The sequence below is a fragment of the Lissotriton helveticus genome, chromosome 4_2, assembly GCF_964261635.1.
Source record: "Lissotriton helveticus chromosome 4_2, aLisHel1.1, whole genome shotgun sequence".
NCBI classification, from domain to species: Eukaryota; Metazoa; Chordata; class Amphibia; order Caudata; family Salamandridae; genus Lissotriton; species Lissotriton helveticus.
Window position 1 is genome coordinate 120,412,939 of NC_136064.1, and position 27,677 is coordinate 120,440,615.

The 27,677-nt window shown below is 42.6% G+C and overlaps 1 protein-coding gene across 1 annotated transcript in view; it reads left to right on the forward strand.

Moving 5' to 3' along the window:
* The first annotated feature begins 2,737 nt into the window (after positions 1-2,737).
* LOC144752082 (nicotinamide N-methyltransferase-like) overlaps positions 2,738-27,677 on the forward strand; it is a 42,017-nt gene continuing 17,077 nt past the window's right edge. The window contains exon 1 of the mRNA XM_078640032.1: positions 2,738-2,893. Coding sequence (XP_078496158.1) covers positions 2,746-2,893 — 148 coding nt within the window. The 5' untranslated portion in view covers positions 2,738-2,745. The remainder of the gene's footprint in view (positions 2,894-27,677) is intronic.

The window sequence follows — 27,677 nt, forward strand, 5'->3', positions numbered from 1 at the left end:
GGGAGGGGGGGCCGAGCGACGCTCGCATGCTCGTGACGGAGCCACTCCGTCACGAGCCGCGGTTGAGCTGTGCTCATGACGGAGCGGTTCCGTCATGGCCCCGCCCGCTCAATAGAACGTCCAGCGCAGGCGCGGAATCCGCGCCGCCCTGGCGCGGCGGCAGGGCCATGACGGAACCGCTCCGTCATGAGCACAGCTCAGCCGAAGCTCATGGCGGAGTGGCTCCGTCATGAGCATGGGAGGGGTTAAACATAGTTTTCTGTGTTAAAGGGGCGTTCCATGGGTGTTGCTGGGGCCTTCCAAGCAACATCAATGGCTTTTTGACACTGCCCCAGATTTACAAGAAATCTTAAATCTGAGGCAACACCAAAAACGTATGCCTCTCCAGGGGAGGGGTAAGGGAGGCACAAAGAGGAGAAGAAAAATATCTTTATTTCTTCTTGTTTGTCCTCTTCCCATGAATGCTGCAATCTGAAGCACATATAGAAAAGAAAAAAGCTGCTTGTGATTGTTTTTGTGCAGGACCGCTTCCCTTCCCGTACAAAAGCAATCATCCCCTCAACGCAGGCATCCTTGCACCATGGTTAAAAGGTCCCTGCATTTGCATACAGCAGCCAAGTGTACACTGGCACAGGGGAAAATGACAGGAATGCACCATAGCTCATAAATACAGCACATTCATGCCCTCTTCTTTGTCCGGAAATTAGCGCAGGAGAGCCTGCTGAGCTGCCCTCAGACAAAAACACATAAATAAGGCACTAAGTTTTGTGTTGTCTATAGTCTCTTCAGGAAGCATGCAGTGATTCCTACAGTGTGTTCTCATAGTCCAGCCTTCTGGAAACAGGCCACCTTGGTTGACCTTCGTCGGTTGATTGGGCGCCACCTGAAGATCATGTGGAGCTTGTGTATGGTGTAGAAGAAGGTAGATGAGACTGCATTTACCTGTTTCTTTATAGAGAGCTTACTGTCCAAGATGATGATAAGGTGAAAGGTGTGATGTGTCAGAGCAGAGGTACGAGGACCTCAGCAGGCCACCATGCTTTTTCAGTGGCAAAGTATTGTTTCTAAAGATCAGTACTTTATCCAGTCAGCGGCGTTCACCCTACATGTGGGGAAGTTAACTCTGGTGGTGGAGGGGACTTCTGACAGTAAAAGGATGAGCTGGATGTTGTCGGCATAGGAGATGATGCTGAGTCTGCACAATCTGATTATTATTATTATTAATATTATCACTGCTTATAGAGTGTAACTGACACCCTGTGGGTAATTGGTGCTGCGATACAAGTGTCTAACTGAGTGTGAATACTGTGCGTCCTGCCAGAAGAAGATTAGCAGGATGTCAAAGAGCATACTCAAAGATAGAGCCAGGATATCATCTATTTGTCTGATATCAGGTGGGAGTTTATTTCACAGGTGGGAGTCTGCCGTACTGCATCCTGATTTGACTTTCCTGACTCCGGGCACCTTCAACAGATTGGCCGATGAGGAGCGAAGTGCTCGGGGAGGGACATACCATATGAGCTTCTCCTGCAAGCATTTGGGTCCATGTCCATGCAAGGCCTTGAACACAGTGCCTTGAATTGTATCCTCTGTGAGACTGGAAGACAGCGCAACTCAGAGAGTGCCTGGGAGGCGGAGGAGTAGCGTGGCTTCTGTAGTGCCAATTTGGCCTCCATGGTCGGTATTCTCTGCAGTCTCTCGATCAGATATTGTGGAGATTCCAGTAACAGAGCATTACAGTCGTCCAGTCCACTGAGGATGGTACCTCGGACTATCAGTGTTCCGGCCTGCTTGGAGAACATAGGGAAGATTTTCTGAAATACTCTAATCAAAGTAAAGCAGCTTCCAACTGTTTTGTTAACATGTTTTTCTCGTGTCAGTTTGTCATCAAACATGACTCTCAGGTTACGTACCGTATTACTGGGAGCCAGAGGAGCAGTACTGGAAGTAAACCAGAAATCGGGCAGAAATGTAGGGGGGATTCCACCTGCTGCACAGTGTAGAAGCTCAGTCCTATCTGAGTTAAATTGAAAACAGTTCTCCCAGAGCAAGGTTGCTGTGTCCTGCAAACAGTGTGGAAAGCTTCTAGCGGTACTGATTGCTCACCCTCTAAGGACAAGATGAGTTGGGTGGCATTTGCATAATTCACTAGATTAACGTTAGGAGACATTATGATGCCAAGTAGAGGGCTCATATAGATGTTGAATAAAATGGGGCTAATCGCCAACCCTTGTGGGACACCATGCAGGGTGTTTGAGAACATGGACCGGAAAGGGTACTGCCTGTTGTCTATTAGATAGATATGATTGAAACCACTTTAAGGCAGTGCCCGCAACTCCCACCTATTCAAGCCTGGACAGAAGAGTATTGTAGATTCAAGTTGCCATTCTTAATGAGAAACTAACATTCTTGGGCCTGTGAAACATTTGTCAGTCTGGACTGTAGTGCTAACCTTACATGTTTTAAGTCTTGTAAAAATGAGAGGCATTGAATTGTATTCATTTGTGGACATGTATTTATGTTGTTTATGGATTTGCATCATGCTTCAAAGTGTCATACGTGCAAACAGTAAAGACTAACAAGCAGCCGCTAACTAAACAGTTAAAGTCAGCTGAGGATCATTGTTTTTGAGGGTAAAGTAAAGTTATTGTTGCATAAGAAGCTAATTTAAAAGTTAGATTTCAAACTATATAGCATGGGTGCACGCAGCCACTGCTCAAAGTTGGAGAAGGTGTCACCAGAGAAATGGCTTGTACTATGAATCCAAAGGAACTCCATGAGAATCATTTTGATCCAAGAAAAGCCCTGGAGACATTTTTCGTGCGAGATTCTGAATTTGTTGATGATACCATTACTGAGATGTTTTCTAAATTCTTCAAATTCACCTCATCAGGTATGTACTATTCTTTGGCTTATCCATTATCAGATAGTACCAAGTTATCTAGTTCTGCTGGCAGCAGATAAACTCATAATGTGGTACTGCAATAGTGTCTAACATAATTAGTGAGTCCATACCATTTGCAGTAGAGGCTTGAGTGTCAATGTTATGTACTAATTATGGTACGAACACTAAGAACAACATCTCTTAACCCCATCGCTGAGCTCGTCATGAGGCACGGTGCTCATGATGACCTGAGCTTGTCATAACGGCTCCAATGCTCGCACGTAGGGCAAATTCCCCCGCTCCGCTGAGCGTTCCACACAAACGGGTGTCGCCATGACAAGCTCAGCGCAGCATGAGCACACGAACACTGTGAATGTTCATGCCCTCCAACCCCCAGCACAGCGGGAGAATTACCCCCGCTGTAAAGGGGTTAATTATTAATAAAAAGGTCACTCTTTGAAGAACTTGTGTTGAAGCGACCACACTTGAACAGTGAATACAGTAAATACTTATTCAGCAATGTGATGATGCAATTTAAATCACGTCTGATAACGTGGGTTTAAAGCACAAACAATGAAGACTCAAGCTACATGAATTTGTGCTCCTCCTCCTCTCCTCTGTGTTTCATAACCTTTGCCGTAAAAACTGAAACATTGTTTAAGGCCCATGTAAGGAGATCACCTATTGAGATCAGGTGTATTTTACTCAGAAATGGAAGAACATTGTTTTAAATGTCTTGTTTTGATGGCTGAAAGATTCACAATGTTATATTTATAAAATCACTTTGGGATATTCACAGCTATGGTGAAATAGGGTATATATGTATAGATAGATCTAGATAGATATAGAAATATATATATATATATATTCTATTTGAAATAACTTTGGCGACGATTGACGAATCTTTGCGAAATTCTCCAAGAAGAGGGCCATCTCCACTCCACTCCTATCCTGTAAGTATGGGGGGTGATTCGTCAAGTGGGGGCTTAGAAAAAAGGGGATCCCAAAACATGTTTCCCCCATGCATTTTTCCATTGGGACCTTTAAGCGCAACCCGAACTGCTAAATGGAATTACACCAACTTTGGCAAAAAGGTAGAGTTTGGTTCACAGATCACACTTTTATAAAAATATATATTTTATTAAAAGTTTTTGGGTGTTAAATTCATATTCAAATTTCTGTTAATTACAGTACATTCTTAATCATGTTGCTAACATATACATATGGCACCTCTCAATCATAATTAGTGAAAGAAAAAAGAAAAACACAACAGTTACCTAGAAGAGAAGGGAGAGCAGAGGGCAAAGAAAAGGAATAGAAGAGAGAGAAGGAGGTGGAAGACGGTTCAAGATTAATCATTTATAAACATTTATGAACATTCATGGCAGCACCCTACCTGGAATTTTTAGCATGTTATTTCCATTTCTGAATAGGCTCCTAGATTCGGCTCCCTATCAATGTCCCCCTTTTACCTTTTTAGCATATATTCCATTTTCTTGGTTACATATAGCAAGTAAGCAAGCCAACCAACCACTGATGTAGGGTTGGAGGGGCTCTATCTAACCAAGCTCTTGCTATATGCATCCGCAAGATGGCCATTGCCATAAATAAAAAATAAGCATCAGGTGTCTGCTCAGGGTCGCGACTGACCCCCCATTATAATCCAGGCCTCCGTAAGTGTAATTTTGATACCCAGAGATCTCAATAGGAAATTTTCCATTGGCTTCTGATTGTGTAGAGCTGGGGACAGCCTACGAATATATGCACTATATCTGCTTCCGAGGAGTCGCACCGTGGGCAGGTAATCCCCGTGGTCCCCCCATTGCGCTAACCTTACTGGTGTGTGATATAAAGAATACATTGTCTTATAGTGTTGAGCTTGTATCCCAGCCCAACACAATGTGGTCAGACCTAGATTGTGCGATTCCTGGAAACATTCCTTCTCTACCCCCTGCTTGTCTACCCATTTATCACGATATTTTCCCAGGTCGTCTGGTTTTGCGTCCAAAAGCTCTGCGTAAAATCTACGAATGGAACAATCTGCCCCCCTCTCTATAGCCTTAAGAATTTTATTCTTAGTAAACCCTGCCGGACCTCCCTGTTTATTCCAAAATAAACTCTGAATCTGCAAGTATTTAAAAAAGGTCCTTCGATCAATCCTATAGGTTGCCTGCAGTTCAGTAAATTGGAGGATCCCTTCAGTCCCAATGATATCTCCCAGTTTCAAGATTCCCCTCCTTCCCCAATCAGCCATTACTGTATCAGCAAATATTTCTCCTGGGAGAGACACATTCCTAAAAATACGTGTATAATAAGTAAACCTGCCTAATCCACATTTTCTGTAAAATGCTTTCCAAATTTATAAACCCCCTGGAGTGTTTTGAATCTTGTTCTTTTGTAGAAGCTAGGATCGGCACATTTGAGAAGGTAGTTCTCCGCTTCCTCACCCAAAAGCACCGCATATACCTCTGTAAAGCCAACCTTTATTCGTGCGTTCTCTGCTGGTCCTCCTACCAACCCCTGCATGTACTGAAGTGCCGCTGCCCAGTAATACAATTTAAAATCTGGAATTGCCGAACCCCCTCTGTCCCTAGGGGGAATCATGAACCGCAGTGCTCTCCTTGTCTTGCCTTGAGCCCATATAAACCTATTGAGTAATCGTTCTAATAACTCAAACCATTTAAGCTAAAAAAAGAGTGGCATCGTCCTGAATAGGTACAGGAATTTAGGCAAGAAGGTTGATGTTTATTTCCTCTACTTTGTCTAGCTCTGCCCATATGTTGACCCTAAGGCAGACTGCTGAGTCAGTCACCCTCTCGTCCTTACATACTGACCTGCTGTTCTTAATTTTCTGGGTTTTGGCCCTGTTAAGGGCATAGCCTGAAACCTGCCCGAAGGCCTGGGCCTCACTCTCAATCTCTGCCAGAGCTCTAGCTCGAGTTGGGGTTACAATTGCGACATTGTTGGCATATGCAAATGTTTTAAATTCCCACCCCTTCATTTTGAATGCTACAATCCTGTTGTTTAATTCCAGTCTACGTAGCAGTGTGTCAATATAGAGGGCAAAGAGGAGTGGTGAGCACGGACACCCTTTGGGAGTCCCACGTTTAATTGGCAAGGATGATGTAAATCCTCTAATAATTCTAAGCCGGGCTGTAGGACCCTTATATAGTGCCCAAATAGCTTCTATAAATCCCTAGCCAATGCCGTTCCACTTCATAACTGCTCAGAGGTAGTCCCAGGAGACCCTATCAAAAGCCATCCCTGCATCTAAGAGTAAGACCGCCATTGGGTCCCCTGAGACCTCCGCCTCATTGAAGAGAGTGAAAACCTGTCTTAAGTGCTGCGCCGTGTCCTTTCCTGCTATAAAACCATGCTGGGTGGGGCTTACCAACCACTCTAAAACTCTGGCTAATCTTGAAGCTAGTAACTTGGAATAAATGTTGGCGTCTGCATTCGTAAGTGTTATAGGTCTATGGGATCCTGGCTGTACCAATGGTTTATTCTTTTTTTAATATTACCACTATCTCTGCCCCTGCCCAAGAGTTCGGCGCATCTTCCCCCGCTTGTGCCCACTGCATAATATCCCTCATATCCTCGCCTATACTTGCTTGAAAGATTTGATAGAATTCTAGGGGCACTTGATCGGGACCTTGCCTGAAGGAAGATTCTTCAATGCCGCTTGCAGTTCTTCAGAAGATATAGGGAGCTCCAGTGCTGCCTTCTTGTCTTCAGAAAGGGAAGTAGCAGATACATCTCTAAGGTAATCCTCGATTATGCTTGCATCCCTTAACTGGTCTTCTTTATATAGCTTAGCATAATATATCCTAATAACCTTGCAAATCCTATTTGAATCTGTTATAATAGTACCACTACTATCCTGAATATCCCGTATTTCTCCTGCTGCAGCATTGTGTATCGTGCGTATAGCCAATGTATGTCCCACCCTCTTGCTTAACTCATGACACAGTGCTTTCCTCAGTAGGTAACTAGTTAAGCAAGAGACCTGTGCACATATTAAGCAATCAATAATCAAGTAGATAAATGTTTGGAGCAAAATAGAACAGTCCCACAATGAAATCTTTGTTGTTAAACTTGTCTTTTAATCATGCATCCGGTATACTTTACAAAGAGCCAGCCGACACGTGTTTCATTGTAGAAGAGAGTATTCTACAACTCTTCAGGGCTGGGAAATAGAGAAAAGTAAACTCAGCATCTCACATGAAAAGCCAAGTCCTCCTCCATATATCATTAAATGATTTTAACACATCTAAAACTGTATACCCACAAATGGTATCATAATTAGAAAAACATTAACCCAACAAGCGTGGACACCACAAGAAAATGCTCCTACTGAGGGATAAGGAAAAGGGGGCACACAGAATAAAAGGTAATCCTATATTACAACTAATAAATGTATATTAAGTTGGGTGTCAAAATTGTGTACCAACAAAAATACAAGTAAGATCAGGTGTCAAATAATGTTCTAGAGGAAAAGTATTATAAAAGTAAAACAACATAATAGAGGTTGGTGAGAAGGTCAACCATCTCAATCCCATAAACATGCTGAGCAGTGGTGAACATAAAATAAATGGATACCTATATGGCTGGATCCCAACATTTTTAGAATACTGCAAAGAAATAAATGCAGAGAGAAGGAGAAAGAAAAGAAAATATAGAAAGAAGAGTTATACTCCGTTCACTTTATTCAAGAATATTTAGTCCGTCGCCACAGAATCCAAAAAATCGTAATAGGAAAACAATCACCCCACATCCGGTGATATTTCCAACCCGGCAGGGTAGTTAGGAACTTGGATGGAAGTGAATGGGTATAAAATTGGCAGCTATCAAGGCCCATGTATAGAGAAGGAAAAAATAACAAAACAGCAAGTGAGCCCTACGGTATCAAGATGGAATGAAGAGTAAAAGACAATAAACCAAAATTACTGGCATGTGGAGGAAAAATAACCTTGAAAGCAAAAACTATCCAATGGCCCAAGATTGATACACTAAAGCGATCTCAGTAATATTACTAATAAACAGGTATGAAGTCACGATAGAACAATACCCTGAAAGGCCAGCCCTCGTATCAATCAATTGACCATCGTTATGTCATAGCGAAATCCAAGCAAAAAATCTACACCTAAGGCAGTAGTGAATCAAAAGGTCGACATAGTCTTTTATTTACAGGAACAGTAAAAGTCAAATTCACTAAGGAAATAGGCCTCCAAATTGGAAATAATGTATAAAGGACCCCCAGTATAAGTAGTAAGTTGCCAAGAACCCTTCAGTCTTTGCAGAAGCAGATCAGCCACAGATCCCAATGCCCGCACACCAGTACCGCCGCTATACTAAGCAACGTCACCAGCAGGGGGAAAGGGGAATTGGATTAAAGAAGAGACATTCCGTCAACAGCTGCCACCCTCTCAGTGATGTAGGATTCTTCTATACGTGTTCCTCACCTTGCAATGGGTACCTAAATCACAGAGGGAAAAAATCATATACACACGGCTGCTATACGGGTTTCCTACAAATGTACTTAAATGAGAATCTTTTCCTACCAGCTGTCTACTAAGTATTTCCCTCTCTTCTGTGGTTGTCCTGTTTATTACGTGCTGAGGAGTTTGTGATATCTGCAAAAATAAATAACAAGGTTATAATAGGCTCCAACTGTCTGTGTAAATAAAAGGGGGTTTACGGTTAACCTGGTACCTGCACTCCTCTTTTAAGCAGTTGCAAATCTTCCTAGGGAACTGCAATCCTTGAAATTAACCATGACGAATTATTATTTCCTTGCTCAGGATACTCTTGTCTGTTGATGCAGACCTTGTCAGTTTATTTACAATTATATCAATCCACTCGAGAGGCGCGCAAAAAGGTACAAGGAAGGATAAGAAAAGGAAGGAAAGGTAAAGGGAAAGGCGCAAGACGGAGATATCACAGTTGCTGAGTTCGGGGAGGTATTGAGTAACAATTCCAAAATCTGTTACAGTACTGAGGTCCAAACGCTGCTCTCTTTCTACCTCTCATACTTGGAAGAAGTTCGGTGAACAAAGAAACTCCAGCGACTACTCTAACACCCGCTTCAGGATTCCTCACGACGACGCGGGTTATTCTGTCCTCCAATGTCTAATAGTTAACGACACTTCCTACACGGAATACTCTCGCCTCCTTAACAGATATACACACTGAGAAGGAGCAAGTGAACTATGATGCTAAGCGGAAGGTTATTCCGCAACTATTCTGAAACTTAAACCACCTCCGGACTCCAGTTTAGTCAGAGGAAGCGTAGAACGAAGCTCTCTGACGAAAATATCAGTTGAAGTGCGCAGCTTGGAAAGCGTGCGTTCCACATAATGACTAGACTGTGCTTGCCGCTGTAAAGATAAATAGACGACGGCCACAGCGGCGGCCATCTTAGGGTGTGTACCACCTATCCTACAGTATGCCAATGGTTGATTAGTCTAGGTTTGATGATCACCCGCCTCCTTTTCCTTAATGTAAGTGTCCCAAAGTGTACTATGGAGGCGATGGTGTGATTCCTGACATACGTGTGCTATCATCATTTTTACTAATAACGTCCTGACACATTCTACACCAAATAATGGTCCCCAATGGGGCAAAGTCAGAATATGACCACATTGTCACCGAATAATAGGCTGGTCCATGAGGAGACGCCGAACACAATCAAATCAGTAAAAGGTAGTGAAACCAAGTCAACCTAATAGGGAGAGTTACAGTAATTATTGAAAACACCATGCCGTCCTAAAATTCCCTATTCAGAAAAGATAAAAATCCGTCACTAATGGAAAATAGAGCAGACCTCACTTATGTGTAATCACAAAGGCAGTAACAGAAAGGACCGGTTCAATCCCGGTGAGGCACGAGTAAGTGTCCTCTCAAATCTGTGGATAAAAGTGAAAAAAAAACATATGGGCAAGCTGTTGAAACCAATGGCTGTCCAACACCTAGTAGTCAGGTGAGTCTAGTACATAGTACAGGGTGAAGAAACTTCTTACCTCGCTCGAGAAGGGAGCCCACAACCAGAGTCTATCGGCAATCATCAGAGTCCGAGTACAGACCCGGAAGAGTGTATAAATTCCCTTGTCTCGGGAAAAACTAGACCGCGAACCGTATAGAAAAAATTGTCTTAGTATTCATGAAATTCGACAAAAGACTAGCCCCGCTATTGTAAAGAACGGACTACAAGGGTGGACAACCTTTACAACGAAACTTTTACAACGCACTACCATTACAACGCGGTCATTACAACGCAAACCATTACAACGCATTGTGCTGGGGGGCGCTCTAGGATAGGGAATACATTTAATTTTCTATCCAAAACCTTCCCTAGTGTCCACGGGGACTGGAGTTGGAATAGAAAATTAAACTTATCACTATCCGGCACCTCTAAGCGCTATGCGTTGTAAAGGTTTGCGATGTAAAAACGGTGTTGTAAAGGCAGGCGTTGTAATAGCCTGCGTTGTAACGTCATACATCCGACTACAAGCACCATTCGAGAATAGAAAAGCCAACATTTCTTAAAGTTGCCGCTTAATTAATAAAAAGTCCTCTCAATTTACTTCTAGAAGTAAAGAAATAGAACGTGCGATGTAAGCGACAGGTTGCTGCCGTAATAACAGTAGAAACCGTAAAGGGACTCAGCTTGTCCCGGACATCCAGCAACTACAAATGCCAGAAAATAGTCACTAGAAACCAAGAATCCCTAGTCGCAAAAATGACTTGGGCTGCAGGTAAATGGAGCCTGAAATCCTATATAATAATAATAATACTTGTCTCAATCCCAAATTGGTTGGAATCTGCAAATTAATAAACTTGTAGAAGTTGCTGCTTTCCTAGCAATGTTCTCGACTGCCTCTGCTCTAGCCGCTATTTGTTCTAGGGATATCCCTTGCTGTAGTGCTAAGATTAATTCCTCTTCTGCTACCGCTACCGCCTTAAAGAGTTCTTTCACAGTTATACCTCCTTGTTTTTGCTTGTGTAGGTCATAGCTCAAGGTCTCGCCTCTTATAGCTGCCTTGAATGCATCCCATACCATCCCTTGGGAAGCACTCCCACTATTGATATCCCAAAAGGCATTAATACAGCTGCTCATATGCTCTACATACTGATCATCCTTTAATAATGCGACCAGGAGTTCTCCCTGCTAACTAATCTGTCCATCTTGAGGGTGATAACTAGTGGATTATGGTCACGAGCTGCATGTTAATTGGCTGTCAACTGTTTGTCAACACTCCGAACCAGGAAGTGTTGGCAGCCATCTTCTGTCTCGGTAGGACCGTGGCACAAGAAAGCTGAAAAACAAGTGCGCAAAAGAAGCAAAGGGGGCAGGGTAGAAACACCCTGACCCCCCCAGGCCTGCTCAGGGGGTCCACAAGGACACCCAAGGCCCAAAAAAAAGTTATTCTTTTTTAAAAATTGCGGGATGCGCATAGGATACGCGTATTGCATGGAGAAAAAAAACCAGAAGCCTATTTTAATGCTAATTAGCCCCCGGGGGGGCCAAATCCCGGGGGCAATGTCAAAATAAAGTGTGGGGGGATCCAATCCCCCCACACTGCCCTGGGGAATCCATACCCCAGGGCAAAGTATGTATAATAGCAGGACCCACTGGGGCTTAAAAGTATAATGATGGTGGGCCTGTAAGGCCCCCTCAGCCCCGGGTACTGCCACCCTACTAAATTGAAATGGTGGGGGGCACACTGCCTCCCGCAGCCCCGGGGACCGTCACCCCCGGGGCTTTAGTTGAACATGTGCGGGTGGCTTATGGCCCCCACAGCATATGCAAATGTGTGGGGGGCTGAAAGCCTCCTCAAGCCCCGGCATCCACCATCTCCCCAGGGCACACAAGATTTGAATTAAGGGCAGATTTGTATTTTATTTTTTTGACAGTAAAATTAGGATTTGTGTATGCAGTGATGTGCATGCATTGGATACGCATATCGTACCACGTATGCTGCCCGATTTCTAAGCCGTCCGGTATGCGTATCGAAGCCTGAAAAAGAAAAATATTTTTCAGATATCTATCAGGCTTATGTATTTAGATGTTGGGTGGCTCTACAAAGAGCATTGTGTTTATTGAAAGATGTTAGTACCTACAAGTAAGTACCGATGCAGATTCTTAAGTCTCTGTTTCCTTTATCTGTAAAATGTACACCATCTCTCCTATAGATGCCATGCATATTGAAACGCAGATTGTTGTGGTAGATGGACCCCATTTTATAGTCTTGGAGAAAAGCAGAAAAGGATTATTCACATGTTTCCTAGCTTTCTCAATCTGTGGACAGAATAGATTGGACCAGTTCCATTTCTGTATTTGGCATATGTAAGAATTAATAAAGGCAGTTTGACATCAGCTCTCTAAAGGTGTCCTTCATAAGCATTTCCAGACCTACCCCAGTCAAAGTGCCAAGGTCATTGCCACCACAGTGCGCAATTATGAGGTCAGGGTATTGGATTTCACCAATGGCGTCAATTGGTGCCACTTTAACCCTCTCTGTCCAATCCATTTAATATCTACATTTGGTAAACCTATGTCTTTGTGAATTCCTTGCTGTTCTGCATACCTTTGGATCCAGAAAATATAGCTGTGTCCCACAATCCACACTCTAAGCATCTTGAAGGGAGGTCTGGATGCACGCAGATGGTCTCTGTAAATGAAATGACAGTTTGAAAACTAAGATTTTTCTAAAATGGTGAATAAGATGCAGTTTAAAAAAAAAGAAGAGAAATGATTGCATGTTATAGACTAAAAACTAGGGTGCATGCTTCTGTTTTTTAAAAGCCTGAATAATATTAGTTAACAAATAGTAATAGAAAGGAATGTTACATAAGATAAGCTAGTATATTGGAAAGTCAAACACACTTGCTGTTTTGATTAGAAACATTGCGTGATGAACTTTTGACCTGTGTTCCATGAAGTGTTACTATGGTAACAGGCAGTAGGGAGAATGGGGTAGGGTTGAAAGTTCTGTCAGTTGGAAAGGGTTGAAATGTTCAAGCAATAGAAATGTGTGTTTGTTTTTTAATTAATGTGGGAAGAAATGTGATTTTTTATTTACATGTTTATGTGTGTAGATTGAGTGTGTAGATTGAGAGGGTCCTCCTGACCCCCTGGGCCTGCTCAGGGGGTCCCACAAGAACCCCCAAGACGAAAAAAATAAATATTTTTTTTACATCGCGGGATGTGCGTTGGATACGCGTATCACAAGAAAAAAACAATGAAGCCTAATTTAATGCTAATTAGCCCCCGGTGGGGCCAAATCCCGGTAGCAATGTAATCATAACGTGTGCCCACACTGCCCCGGGGACCGCCACTCCCCGGGTAAAGTAAGAATAATAGAGGGGGGGGCACATGGCCCTCCTGCAGCCCCGGGGAACACCACCCTTGGGGGTCTTTTTTAAATATATGTGGGGGTGGGCTCAAGGCCCCCCGCAGCCTGGGGACTGCCAACCCCCGGGGCTTTATTTGAATTTGTGCAGGGGATCATGGTCCCCTGTAGCAAATGTAAATGTATGGGAGGGTGTAAGATCCATAATCAGCTGTAGAATTAGGCAGGACACATGTTAAGGTTGATGAGTTGGTAGGTTTAATTCAAGGAAAGAGAGATACATCCAAGCCACAGCCCAGACAGTAACAGCCTTGTGTACATTTCAAAGGATACATTCTAAAGCTCCAGGCCAGCTTAGAACCACTATTGTGATTTCACCCATATCATCATGAGCATGTTCAAGATATCAAGAATACTACACACCTTTCCTCTTTAACACAACAATATAAAAGGTAAAAAGAAAAGTAATACAGCTTCTTGATAGCTCTGGAAGAGCAACATGGAGATAAAGACTGACACTTAGTGTTTGTGCTAGACATAGGTTTGGGAGATGGAATAGAAAATGAGAAAGCACAAACTCTATTTAAATTCCAGATTCTGTGATCTAGAGTTCTCACTGCATTTTTGAAAAACCTTAATAACCTTATTAGGTTTTGAAAATGTTACTTTAGAACCAGGAAGCATGATGACAACCAAGTCTCCAATTTTTACATGAGTTTCTTTAGTAGAATGTTTTGAGTTAAAATGTATTTTTCTATTTAAACATTTATTTTCTTCTTTTACACGCCACCCCATATCTTTTTCAAACGATTGAGTGACCCCATTATCATGTGAAGAAACTTTGATACTATCTTCAAAATCCCTCACCCACGATGTTTCCAGCAGTGTACAGGGGGATCTTTCCTAAAAAAGAACAAATGGAGATGTACCCGTAGAACAATGTGGAGTTAGCCTGTAGTTCTCCACTTTTTTAAGCACTTGTTCTTTCCAATTAAGACCAGAAATCTTAGCCCAAAAAATGATTTCTTTAAGAACTTTGTTAAACCTAACCACCATTCCGTTGGTGTTAGACCTGGCACCTTGGCGTGAGTTTCCCTTCCACTTTGTACTGATGTGCCTCAGATGTTTTGCTGGTGTTCGATGCTCAGGGCACTGTGCCACGGCCAATCCGTGCCGCAGTGCAAGTGCTCCCAATGTAAAGTGTATATGTGATTGATTTCCACGTTTGGATTATTTGGTCTACTGTCAGTCCCCAGTAAAGTGCACGAGGAGTGCCGGGGCTTGTAGATACAAATGCTGCTAGTTGGCCTGCAGCGCTGGTTGCGCCACCCCAGAAGCGGCTTCATAAGATATGTCTCAGGTCCGCCATTGCTGACCCTGCGTACAGCCCCATACTGTCACGCTGACTGTCCAAGTGCCCACACTTGCCAGTCCCGGAACCTTCCCTAACCTTCATATCAGTCACCCCTATGGTAGGCCTATGGGCAGGGTGCATTGTAAGTGTAAGGTAGGACCAGCCTAGAGTGTGGCATGTTCTAGTAGTGAATTACCGCCCTTTTCGTTCTTCACTATTGAAGGGCTACCTGTTCTCTTAGGCAAGATGAGCTGTCGGCGCTATTACACGCTATAGTACCGGCAGGATCAGGGAACATGGTAGCACGTCGAGTTTAGTATGCCTGAACTCAGAATGATAAAATACTTCCTTTAGTAAGGTTTATTTTAATATCCTGTGTTTGTAAATGCTACTTTTAGAAAGTTGGCCTTTGCTCGTCTAACTGTTCAGCCCACCTCTGCCAGGATGTGTATCTGCTGTCTGGCAGGCAGAGAAGGAAAAGATTTAACATGTAAGCGCTGTCTAATACACACCAGCTGCCATATCATAATAGGCCTCTGCAGATGCACATGAAAGGGCGCAGTGGGTTGGTGCAGACTGAAAATGAGATACTTCAGGCAGAGAGTAAACTAGTACAATCAGAGGATAGATGGTGCAGGGCTGCAGGCAGAGGGAGCGATGGTGCAGTCAGAGAAAAGGTGGTGCAGAGAAAGGGTGAGATGGTTTAAATTGGAAATGTATTTTCTGTCTGCACCAACCGTCTCCCTCTGGCTGTACCCTCTGCCTGCACCCTCTCATGTGCATCTCTAGAGGCCTATTATGATATGGCTGCTGGTGTGTATTACAGTGTTACCATGTTAAATCTTGTCCTTCTCTGCCTGTAGTCTCCCACCTTCTGCCTGTACCATTTTGTCTCTGTTTGTACTTTCTGTCCCTCTGTGTGCTAAATCACCTAAATCATGAACTGAGTCATGATTTAGGTGATGTAGTTGTAGAAAGTCCTTTGCAGTACGTGTTTCAGGCCTCTTAATTTTCTGCTAACTGTTGAGAAAAAACAAATATACGATAAAGTGACAGAGCAAATTGAGCATGGTTTATGTCATGAGAAAAAAGAGTGTTCATGTATGTCATTTAAACCTGTCCAACTATACGTGAGTGGAGAAGCAGGAACTGGAAAAAGTTTTCTAATTAAAACAATTGCAACTTATCTACAGAAAAGAACAGAGTCGTCACTCTCTTGTGTTGTTACCGGTCCAACTGGGTTGGCAGCACATAACAGTAAAGGTATTACATTACATCGTTTATTGATGCTGCCAGTAGAGCACGAAAATAAATTAGAATACCACATGCTATCTGGAGAAGCTTGTTGTGAAGTTTCCAGAGTCCTGAAAAAAATGAAACTTCTCATTATTGATGAGGTAAGCATGGTATCAAATGTAATGCTTTCCTTTGTGCCGTTAAGAATGCAACAAATTCTTAAAACAGAGTATGATGTGTTATTTGGAGGCAAACACGTCATCGTTTTTGGAGATCTACTACAGCTAACTCCTGTGAAAGGACAACCAGTGTTTAAAACAGTTACACATGAAGATACCAGAAAGTGCCTGGGAAGAGACTCCGTGACCCCTATGCTTTCTCAGTGGGTCCCTGAAAGACTCCGATGGGCAAAAAATCCCATTTAAAAAAAAAAAACGAATTGCGAGGTGCGCGCACGTGGCGCGCACCCACGAGGAAGAAGTCACTCAAAAACAATACTGGAGAACGTGAAAAGGAGGCAGGGTAGAGACTCCCTGACCCCCTAGGCTTTCTCAGGGGGTCCCTGAAGGACCCAAAAAGACAAAAAAAAAATTAAAAAAAAATCGCTAGGTGCGCTCACGTGGCGCGCACCCTCAAGGCAGAAGTCAGTCAAAAACAATAGTGGAGAACGTGAAAAAGAGGCAGGGTAGAGACTCTCTAACCCCCTAGGCTTTCTCATGGGGTCCCTAAAGGACTCCGTAGGGAAAAAAATCGAAAATTAATTGCAGATGCGGCCACTTTAAAAAAAATCAGGAAAAAAGGAAATAACAAATTTGAGTGTTTATTGTTGATTGAAGATGTAGACTATACTGTTGAACTTTAACCAAATCATAAAAATTAGCTGTGCCATTGCATATTACTGGATGCAGTCAATCTATTTTAATATACAAAAACCGTTTGTGAAAAATAAATATGTAAAAAATATAAAATTGATACAGTAATGAGCATGTTAAAAATTCTCTGAAAAAACCATATGTTTCAGACCAGATATAGTTAGAAATTAGCGTTTAAAAAACCTTTCAAATTCACAGAAAAAACCATAGGTTTCACACACGTTATAGTTAGGAATTAGCATTTAAAAAACCTTGCAAATTCACAGAAAAAACCATAGGTTTCACACTGGTTATAGTTAGCTTGACATTTCACTCGTACAAAACCATTGAAATTCCCACTTTATAGTTAGTTCAGCTAACTATAACTCGCGCGATCGCAATGCACTGCTGATGACGTCACATATTACATCACTCATGACATGGCCAGTGACATCACTCATGACATCACTCATGACGTTATAGTTAGCTGAACTAACTATAACGGGGTAATTAAAATGGTTTTGTATGAGTAAAATGTCCAGCTAACTATAACGTGTGTGAAACCTATGTTTTTTTCTGTGAATATATATTACCTACTGGCGGTCGCCAGTAGGTATATATAGTTAGGATTTTTTCTCTATGGGTTTTTTGAAAATTCTATGTCTAATAACTTTGGCGTTTGTGGACGGAATTGGCTGAAATTTTCAGGAAAATGGCACATTTTGTTTCTGAGCAGCCCTTGAAAATTTGGGGGGGGTTCGTCAAGGGGGGGCCGAGAAAAAAGGGGGGTCCCAAAACGTGTTTTTAACATTGAGTTTTCCATAGGGCGGTTGGCCTCACTTTTAGCCCGAACGGCTGAATGGATTTGCACGAAACTTGGCAAAATTGTAGGGACTGGTAGCCCGATGTGCCTTTTGTAGGTCTCAATATATGTGCTCCAGTGGATTTTGAGAAATTAACGTTTAAAAAAAGATATATATCTGTAACAGCGGACCGGGCAGCGTCCTAGGACGCGTACTTTTCGCGCAACGGAGCTTTGTGAAGCGAAGCTGATTGGTTCTCCGGCGTCTGTCAACATTCCAAACAGTCCGTAGCGGCCGCCATCTTGTCTCTCGGTAGGATCGAGAGACAAGAGGAGGCCAAAGCGAAGGGGCAAATGACCATAAGGGGGAATAGTAGATCCTCGCTGACCCCCTAGGTTTGATGTGGAGGTTTTAAAAGGGCCCCGCGGGGCAAAAAAAAAAAATAATAATAATAATCGAACACCTGAATGGATTTGCACGAAACTTGGCAAAATATTAGGGACTGGTAGCCCGATGTGCCTTTGCTAGGTCTCAATATATGTGCTCCAGTGGATTTTGAGAAATTAACGTTCAAAAAAAGATATATATCTGTAACAGCGCTCCGCTTCGCGTACTTTTCGCGTTACGGAGCTTTGCGAAGCTGATTGGTTCTCCGGCGTCTGTCAACATTCCAAACAGTCCGTAGCGGCCGCCATCTTGTCTCTCGGTAGGATTGAGAGACAAGAGGAGGCCAAAGCGAAGGGGGAAATGACCATAAGGGGGCATAGTAGATCCTTCCTGACCTCTTAGGTTTGATGTACCATTTTGCCAAGTTTGGTGTAATTCCGTTCAGCCATTCAGGCTGTAGACGTATGTAAATGTCCTATGGAAAATTGCATGGGGAAAACACATTTGAAAGTGTTGAAATTTAGAACCAATTAAAATGTTACTTTGGTTTTGTATTTGTGTGTGATGAAAGTTAATTGGTTATGTATATATGTCAAATGAGAGGAAACCACAGCCATTTTGTGATACTACTGTCTGAGGTACATTTGTGAGGAATTTTTGGTGGTGAATTTCTGGTGTTTGATTTACACAGTACTAACACTTCTGCTACTTTTAAAAAGGTGAGTTGTTAATTTGTAAGGGGAACTATGTTGTACACTTGAAGATAATTTGAAAAATGTTTTCTGTTATTTATTTGCAGTCCTTCTGTTATACTAAATACTTGATGAAGTTAGTTTTATATTATGTATTACTAAAAACGATAAATGAAAGTGATTATTTTTTTCTGCAATTTACAGCAAGCAATTTCAAAATAAAATGGCTCACAATGAAGAGACCGTGGCAATTTCTTTTGAATTGTCCACTACATTGATTGAAATTGAGAGCACCAATAATGAAATATTGTCACAAGGAGGACATGACTTGTATGATTCCATTAGATTGATTGAAATGGACAGCACCAAGAATGAAATATTGTCACAAGGAGATGACTTGAATGATTCCACTACATTGATTGAAATTGAGAGCACCAATAATGAAATATTGTCACAAGGAGGAGATGGCTTGTATGATTCCATTAGATTGATTGAAATGGACAGGACCAATAATGAAATATTGTCACAAGGAGGAGATGACTTGAATGATTCCACTACATTGATTGAAATTGAGAGCACCAATAATGAAATATTGTCACGAGGAGATGACTTGAATGATTCCACTACATTGATTGAAATGGACAGCACCAATAATGAAATATTGTCAGAAGGAGGAGATGACTTGAATGATTTTTTTGATCAATCTCTTGATGGCGAATTTATCGAGTGTTTGGAGACCATAGAGTTACAAGAATCATCATTGCAGACTTTTAATGAGGAGATTCCAGATGAGATGATTGAAGAGGAAATTACTGATGAGGACATGTTACTAGTTGTTTCAAATTTAGAAAATTTTGAAGAATAAATTTATATTTAGAAATCAAAAATTGTTTGAGACATTATTTATTTTTATTTTTAATTTATGAGGTTGTAGCGAAGTGATTGTAGTATAAAATGAGACTTATAGTATAGAGTGCAACATTTTTATGTTACATGGTAAGTTTACTCATATTTACTTCCCTTCTGCCACTATATTATCTCCAATGTGTATTTGACATGTCTTCTTCATCTCCGGCCTCCTTTCTCTCACTGTGTGTCTCCGATGCATCTTATCGCTGGTATTTTGTGTAATTACAGAAGAGAGTAAAATAAAATAGTTCGGAACGTGAAAAGGGGGCAAAGTAGAGTACTCCTCACCCCCTAGGCCTTTTTAGGCGGTCCCAAAAGGATCAGTTTCTGCTTTCCTGAGAGATTATGGTATGAGTTCCATATACCACAATAACTTGCATTACAACATGCAAGATATCTATCTCCTATTACCAACTTTTGGAGATATTCGCGCTAAGCGCGAATATCTCCAAAAAGTAACACCTGCCCTGAGCAGTTCTTAGCCATGTTATCCAATGGGAGGTGGATAACATGGCTAAGAGTATTAGCTCGGTAATGCATGAATATCGCTGAGTTTTTAGCGATATTCATGCATTGCGGCCGTTTATTATCGCATTTGCGATAAACCTTGATAATAGTAAGGTTTATCTTCGATAATTTCTGACGATGCTTAGTGGTAAAAAATTGGTTGGTAAGCATCGTTAGCGATAAATATCGCTTAACTTTGGTAATATGCCCCAACGTCTGTTAACGTTCGATTCGAAGGAAATGAGGAAGTGTTGAAAAACATTGTCTGCGCCATCTTGCCTTTTTTGAAATGCCACACTTTTGTCGTGCACGGCAGCCATTTTAGATGTCTTGACCAGACCCACTCTCTGCACGCTGTCGATTCGTAGCATGGCTCCTCACCCTCGCAAGCATCTTCCCCAGGCACTGGTCACCCCCGCTCTCTGTCTTATGCATGGGCAATAAACCTCCCCCCATCTGCGCTGCTCTTCCCTGAGAATCACACTGTGCCCGCCCGACACCTCCCTTTCGCCCTATTCACTACCGCACCCTGTGACACTCCTCTTCCTCTGTGTCCGATTGTCCAGGCTATCAGCTAGCCCTGCAGATGTAGTTTATGGCCCCAGCTGTAAAGAATCACCCCTCTTCAAAGGAGTTATAGTAGATCAAGGCCCACACCCGATGAGATCCGTCACACCACACGTGTTCCTACTATCTGAAAACTATCCTGTATTGTGATTGGGGAGGGGACCGAGCCTGAAGCGGAAGATTCCAGGAATGACTCTTTGTACATCAAAGTTTTTACAATTATGTGTCACATAAAAAATATATAGCACTCCAACAAAGTAGTAGGAATATAAAACTTTAATAACATATAAATATATACAACAAAACAAAAACAGTAAAAACATTTAAACAACGAAGAGACCGTGGCAATTTATTTTGAATTATCCAATAGATTTATTGAAATTGACAGCACCAATAATGAAATATTCTTGTCAGTAGCGGTCTGTTGTGCGAATAGTTCCAAGGCAGCAGAACGCGCTGAAATCTGGATGTCACGAAGGTGATGTCTAGCAAGTTGCCGCCCAGCAAATAACGGCGTGGGGCGCCGCGGGGGTGAGTGAGTCCAGTAGGCACCACAGCTATTCTTACCGGCATTGCAGAATTACTGCTGGGGACAATGCCTGTGCTGGAGCAGGGTCACAGCAGAAACAAAAAGGATTCTGTTGAAGATGTTGTTGGTTTTCAATTTGAAAACAGTTCTGGTGTCAACTGCTATGCTAATGTAGTGGTTAATGTTTTGTTTTCTCTAGAAAATGTAAAAGAGGGGGAGGCAGTCCAAAGTTCCGTTAAAAGGGCAAAGGAAAGGATCGGTGGTTTGAACTATCAGTCAAAAAGGGGAGGGGGTGCAACAATTTTTCCTACCGGGTCACACTGTGCTTTCACCGGAAGTGAGGTCTGCAGGATTCTAGTAATTCAAAGTGAGGCTGGCGCCGACGTCCCGCGGATACAGTTTCGTCACTCCACGGGTGATCATGGCAGTCATTCCCCATCGGGGGTGGGAGACTCCCGCGGCTCCTCTAGAATCTTCAAGGTCGTGGAGGACTACGGTGGTGGAGTCAACCAGTGACCGGGCCATTTCTTTATGCTGGGCCCGCTCTTGCCAGGTCGACCGCCATTTTGAGAGTTCGGTAGCTACTGGCGATCGCGGGGTCAAATGAACGGACGGGCTCCACCCTGCCGGGCGAGACGTTGCAGCATGGCCACAGTGGAAGAACTCTTTTCCGGGCGCCTGGACCGCTGAGGGTGCAGCTGGGAAGCCTACACTGGGGAGGCGGGAGAGGCCTGTTCGCACCGTCTCTCCCTCCCAGTGCACCCCACGGCGTCTCGCTTGAGATTTGTTATGGCCGGACCAGGCGATGAGGACGAGGGGGGGGTCGGAGGCATGTGCAAGACATCCCCCCCCAGTGTTGTCGCAGCCATTATAAAAGAAAGAAGTGTCCCGTCCGTCTTCGGGCCGGGCTTCCGGTGGATGTCGGCCGGACGCCCCTGGCTCTGGCCCCATGAACGGGTTTCTTGGTTTATCGGCTGCAGCCGGATTCCGTCGGCCTCGGCCCCCCGACCGTTGGTGGCCGGACCGGAAGAGCATGTGGCGGGACTACCTGCAACTCTCAAGGGCCACCGCGGCCGGACTGGGAGAGAGAGGGGAGGGTCGAGGAGACATTCCCCCCCCCCTGCAACTGTTCAGCGTTGTAAAGGCAATCCCCTGGCCGGGTCCCGTTGGTCTCGGCCTCTCCTCCGGCTACACCCTACGTTAGGATCTCCTGGCCGAGGCGTGGCAGCAGGACCTGCCTTATATGGGCTGCTCCCGGCTGGGCGTAGCCGGAACCCTGCCCCACCTTGGAAGTTTCCAGAGTGGGGGCGGATGTTCTACTGACTTGCATTTTCCCTAGTCTATCGATTTTTTTGGCGTGGCAGGCGGTGGGACAGCGAGGGGTGATTTGGTTTCTCTTACTGTTTTTCTGGTCTCTCACCACTGGCATATTTTAACGTTTTCTTGTTTCTAGGACATTAATAGGTTTTATCATTACGTTATGTTATCGTTTCTTTGTTCGTTGTTTAATAAAAGTTCATGTTCATCAGTGGCCTACTGATTTTCGTTTTCCTATTCTTTTCTTTCCAGGTTGTTTCATGCTAAAGTTTCTGTTAACAGGATACAGTGATCACTTCGTTATTATTGCATATGTCCTTTTCACTAGGGGTGCTCTCTGGTCGGGCCAGATGACGTATGTCTAGTAAATGGTCCGGGTGAAACAGGTGCATCAATCAGTGGGGATAGGCATGATAGATTACAACGGGGGAGAAAGGTCCGCATTACGTACCCTTTCACTACTTGCAAAGATTTTCCTACGTTTATTTGCAAACAGGGAATACCTCCAAAAAGAACTAATTCCCAAACAGTCAATGTTCGGACAATCAATCAATCAATGAGGAATGAAATAGGTACGACGTGTTAAAGGCTTGCGTTACCTACCCTTCACTATCTGCAAAGGGAGAGAGAATATTCCTATTCTTCCTCGTTTGCAGGTAGAGAAGATCCTTAAGAGAATTAACATCGAACAATTCAATGCTCGATTGAAACAATCAACAAGGGGTACTGTGAACACAAATGAACGCCGCTTATGTACATACGCATTGCTATTTTCAACAGGTTGTTCCTAATGTTTCTATTTTAGCGAGGGTCAAAAAGAGATCCCATTAGTGGCCTACTGATTTTGCTCGATTCCTTTTGTTTTTTTACACGATTTTTCGCTATCTGCAAAGACTAAACAGAGTATTGCGACTCTGTGCTTGTTTGTAAATAGAGAATGAACCAAAGAGAACAATCAATCAAATGGAGAGAGAAGCAGGCACGACGGATTACAAAGGGGGAAAGGGCTGCGTTAACTACCCTTCACTATCTGCAAAGAGAGAGTACTCCTAATAGAAATGAGGGGTGGGGGGCAGCAATCAAAGCAGATCAGTGTGCATAAACACGAAAAAAAAAATTCTTACCACGTACTTGACATTCGACAGCTTATGATATTTGCTATTAAAAAACCATTGAAATTCACTGAAAAAACCATAGGTTATAGACCATATATAGTTAGGAATTAGCATTTACAAAACCTTGAAAATTCACTGAAAAAACCATAGGTTATAGACCATATATAGTTAGGAATTAGCATTTAAAAAACCTTATTTTACTCACACAAAACCATTGAAATTCCATATATAGTTAGTTGCACTAACTATATATTGCGCACCCGCAATCCACTGCTGATGATGTCACATATTACATCATTCATGACATGGTCAGTGACATCACTGATGACATCACTGATGACATCTCAAATGACATCACTGATGACATCTCATTTGACATCAATGACCACATCACTGATGATATCATTCATGTGACAATACAATGCATCTCCTCACATTTTAATATAACCTCTGTTTCACCCAGTGTTAAAAACAGAGTATAATTTTTGAAACCATTGACACACCAATACTAGTTACTACATACGTACTCACTGATTCCTACGTCTACACACACATTCACTCATTCACCCATACAATCATTCATACATACAATCACTCATGTTTACAACACAATCATATGCACTCATACACCTATACAGACACTCACACTCTGCCACTCATCCATGGAGTTACTCACACACCTAGTCAGTCCTGTAAAGAATCAATCACACTTCCATTTTCTACTCTATACAGTTAAACATAGAGCACCTTACGTTTTCAACCATATACTAACACATACTTACTCTCTTATACAATCATTGATACAAGTACACATTGATCTGTACAGAGTCACACACCTCCCATCCAGCCACACACACACTCAGTCTCCCATGCAAATACTTGGGCAATCAATCAATAACCCATATAGTTACTCATATAGCTACTGATCAACACATGCAGCAGTTTACAGAACAACAGACATAATGATGCACAAATTAAGACAGTTTAGTCACTAACCCATGCACTCAGTGAGACACATTTAATCACTCACTCATACATTCAGTCATGCACCTACTAAATCCTTCGTCCAGACACTTATACATCCACTCATTCTTCAATATGTAAGACATATTTTAACTTTACAGAAACATAGTCACTGGATGTTGTCATCAGTGATGTCACTGACCATGTCATGAATGATGTAATATGTGACATCATCAGCAGTGGATTGCGGGTGCGCAATATATAGTTAGTGCAACTAACTATATATGGAATTTCAATGGTTTTGTGTGAGTAAAATAAGGTTTTTTAAATGCTAATTCCTAACTATATATGGTCTATAACCTATGGTTTTTTCAGTGAATTTTCAAGGTTTTGTAAATGCTAATTCCTAACTATATATGGTCTATAACCTATGGTTTTTTCAGTGAATATATATATATACATATATTGATTGAAGGAAGGTAGCAGATACATGTGAAAACTGTGCAATATAGGCAGTCAATATATATGCAATATATATATGATGTTTGTATACCAGCAAGTTGATTGTGAAGTTTGAGCTATGGGAATAGAAAAAAAACAATTGCAACAAGAATACATTGGGAGAAATGTTAACTAACAGGAAGAAATGTATGCATCACAGTGGAAAGCATGTTTTCAATCTCTACTCAAATGTGAATACCTGGAATGTTTTAATGTCATGTTTATGCAGCTGACTGCAGTGATGAACAAAGGCTGCCTCTAATGTAATTTAAAATGTTCAGCCCGATCTGCCAAGCCATGTCTTCCCTGAACTGGAATCAAGCATCCTAAGACTGGTTTCTGGCTATCAGCCCTTTTCAGCCAGGATAGCTTGACTCCAGTGGCGTAGAGAGCACGGGACTCACATCTGAGCATATCCGTCCCACTCGGGCAGACAAATGCAGAAAAAACAGTTGATGAACAGAATGCAAAACAATGTAATACATTCACCCCAGTAGAGAGATCTGGGCCTAATTCCATTGTTTTTTTGCTCACCACACTACCCCAGTTCAGACATGGCTTATGCAAATCAGCCTTGACCCTGTGCCTCATGGGTACAGTCCAGACCCATGAGGCACTGGGTCAGACTGATTTGCATATGGCCATGTCTGAATTGGGGTGGTTTGGTGAGCAAAATAACGATGGATTAATCCCAGATCTGTGACTGGGTTGAATGTTTTGCCATTGTGCAACATTCCGTCCATCAGCTAAAGAATGGTGATGGAATAAACTCAGAAAAGTTGCCTGGGGGTGAGTGTTTGATTTGCTCAAACGCTCCGTCCATCATCCCCTTGTGTATCACTTTGTTCGCCCTAAGTGTGGCAGGGTATGCTCAAACATGAGTCCTTTGCTCACATTGCCACTGGATTCAAGATAGCCTGGCTGATGAGGATTATGAATCCAAAACTGGTCCCAGGATGCTTGTTTCCAGTCCAGGGAAGGCATGGCTTGGCAGTTCGGGCTGGACTGTTCCCATGAGGCACAGGGTCAGACTGAGTTGCATATGGCCATGTCTGAACTGGGGAGGCAGAGTGAGCTAAAGAATGGTGATGGATTAAACCAAGGTCCGTTGACTGGGGTGAGTGTTTGATTTGCTCAAACGCTCCGTCCATCATCCCCTTTTGCATCGCATTGTTCGCCCTAAGTTGGCAGGTTATGTGCGGACGTGAGTCCCTTGCTCACTTTGCCACTGGATTCAAGATAGCCTGGCTGATCAGGATTATGAATCCGAAACGGGTCCCAGGATGCTTGTTTCCGGTCCCAGGAAATCATGGCTTGGCAGTTCGGGCTGGACTCTTCCCATGAGGCACAGGGTCAGACTGATTTGCATATGGCCATTTCTGAACTGGGGTGGCAGAGTGAGCTAAAGAATGTTGGTCTAATAAACCCAGATCAGTTGACTGGTGGTGAGTGTTTGATTTGCTCAAACGCTCCGTCCATCATCCCCTTTTGTATTGTTTAGTGCATAACATGCAATGATATAAAAGCACATAATTCATTGTCTCATATGACATTGGTTTCATCATCATAATGACGTTCTGACACTAATCTGCAGTGTTTACCATTGCACCCCACTAGCATGTCCCTACACTAGAGAATCACATTGTTCAGCACTCCTATCAAATTCTGCAACATAATGAAAAGGGTGGATATTTATCTAGCAGAAAAATGCTCTATCATAATTAAATTGAATTGCCAAATTCAGGCTAATTACAGCGTAATTTGGAATTTAGATCTATGTTCTCAGAGTAGCCAAAATAGATCTGCGATTTGGTGTGAGAAATACAGCTAAATGTAACAGAACACAGATAGCAGACAGATATTTCCCCAAATATACTCTAGGTATTTAGCAATATTTACCTAACAGAAATTGCACCTTCATATCCAAAATGGTATCAAGTTAGGATATAAAACAGATATCCATGACTGTAGGTGAAATTATAACATTTTTATAGGGAAGGCCAGGCAGACATTCCTGTTTCAAGCTTGTAAATAGTGCCTATGCTTGAAAGGGCATGAGGAGGTAGATCTCTGTTGCTACCAGATGATAAGAACCCATTCATGTAGCACATTCATATTGGTGTCTCCGAGGCGTTATTATCATCATGTAAAGGTACCAATGTCTTTTATATATTTCTACTCCTGGAGAGAGACATCATTGACATTTTACCTTGAAGCACATTTGGAAATCCATATTTTGTTCTTCTAGTGGCTGGTTTCTGAACTATATCAGTTTCAGGTAAGAAATGCAAAATCCATGTGGTCCTGTGAGGTTTGCTTAAGCTTTATGGATGGTGCTTGTGGTCTAGTGATGATTCTGAAAAAAGTATGTGATAATCAGACTACATCTCTTCTGGCAAGCCTGATAGTCACTAGCTCCTTCATGGATGACTATCAATCACTTTTGCCTCCAGCATCAGCCACAGTGACATGTAGCAAGTCAATCAGGTGATCCACAGGCTTTGTCTCCCCTGCCTTTCAACCAGTAGCTCCTATTGATGTACTAGTTAAAACTCGTTGTGAAGGATTAAGACTGTGCACAAGAACAGATCCAAGATGCCTCCTGATATTGTTTCAAATATATGTGACCCTCTGAATAACCATGGTTGTCTTTCTACCTCAATGTCCTTTTAGGTCTGTGCAGCTGTAAGAGGTCCACACGTCCATTGCA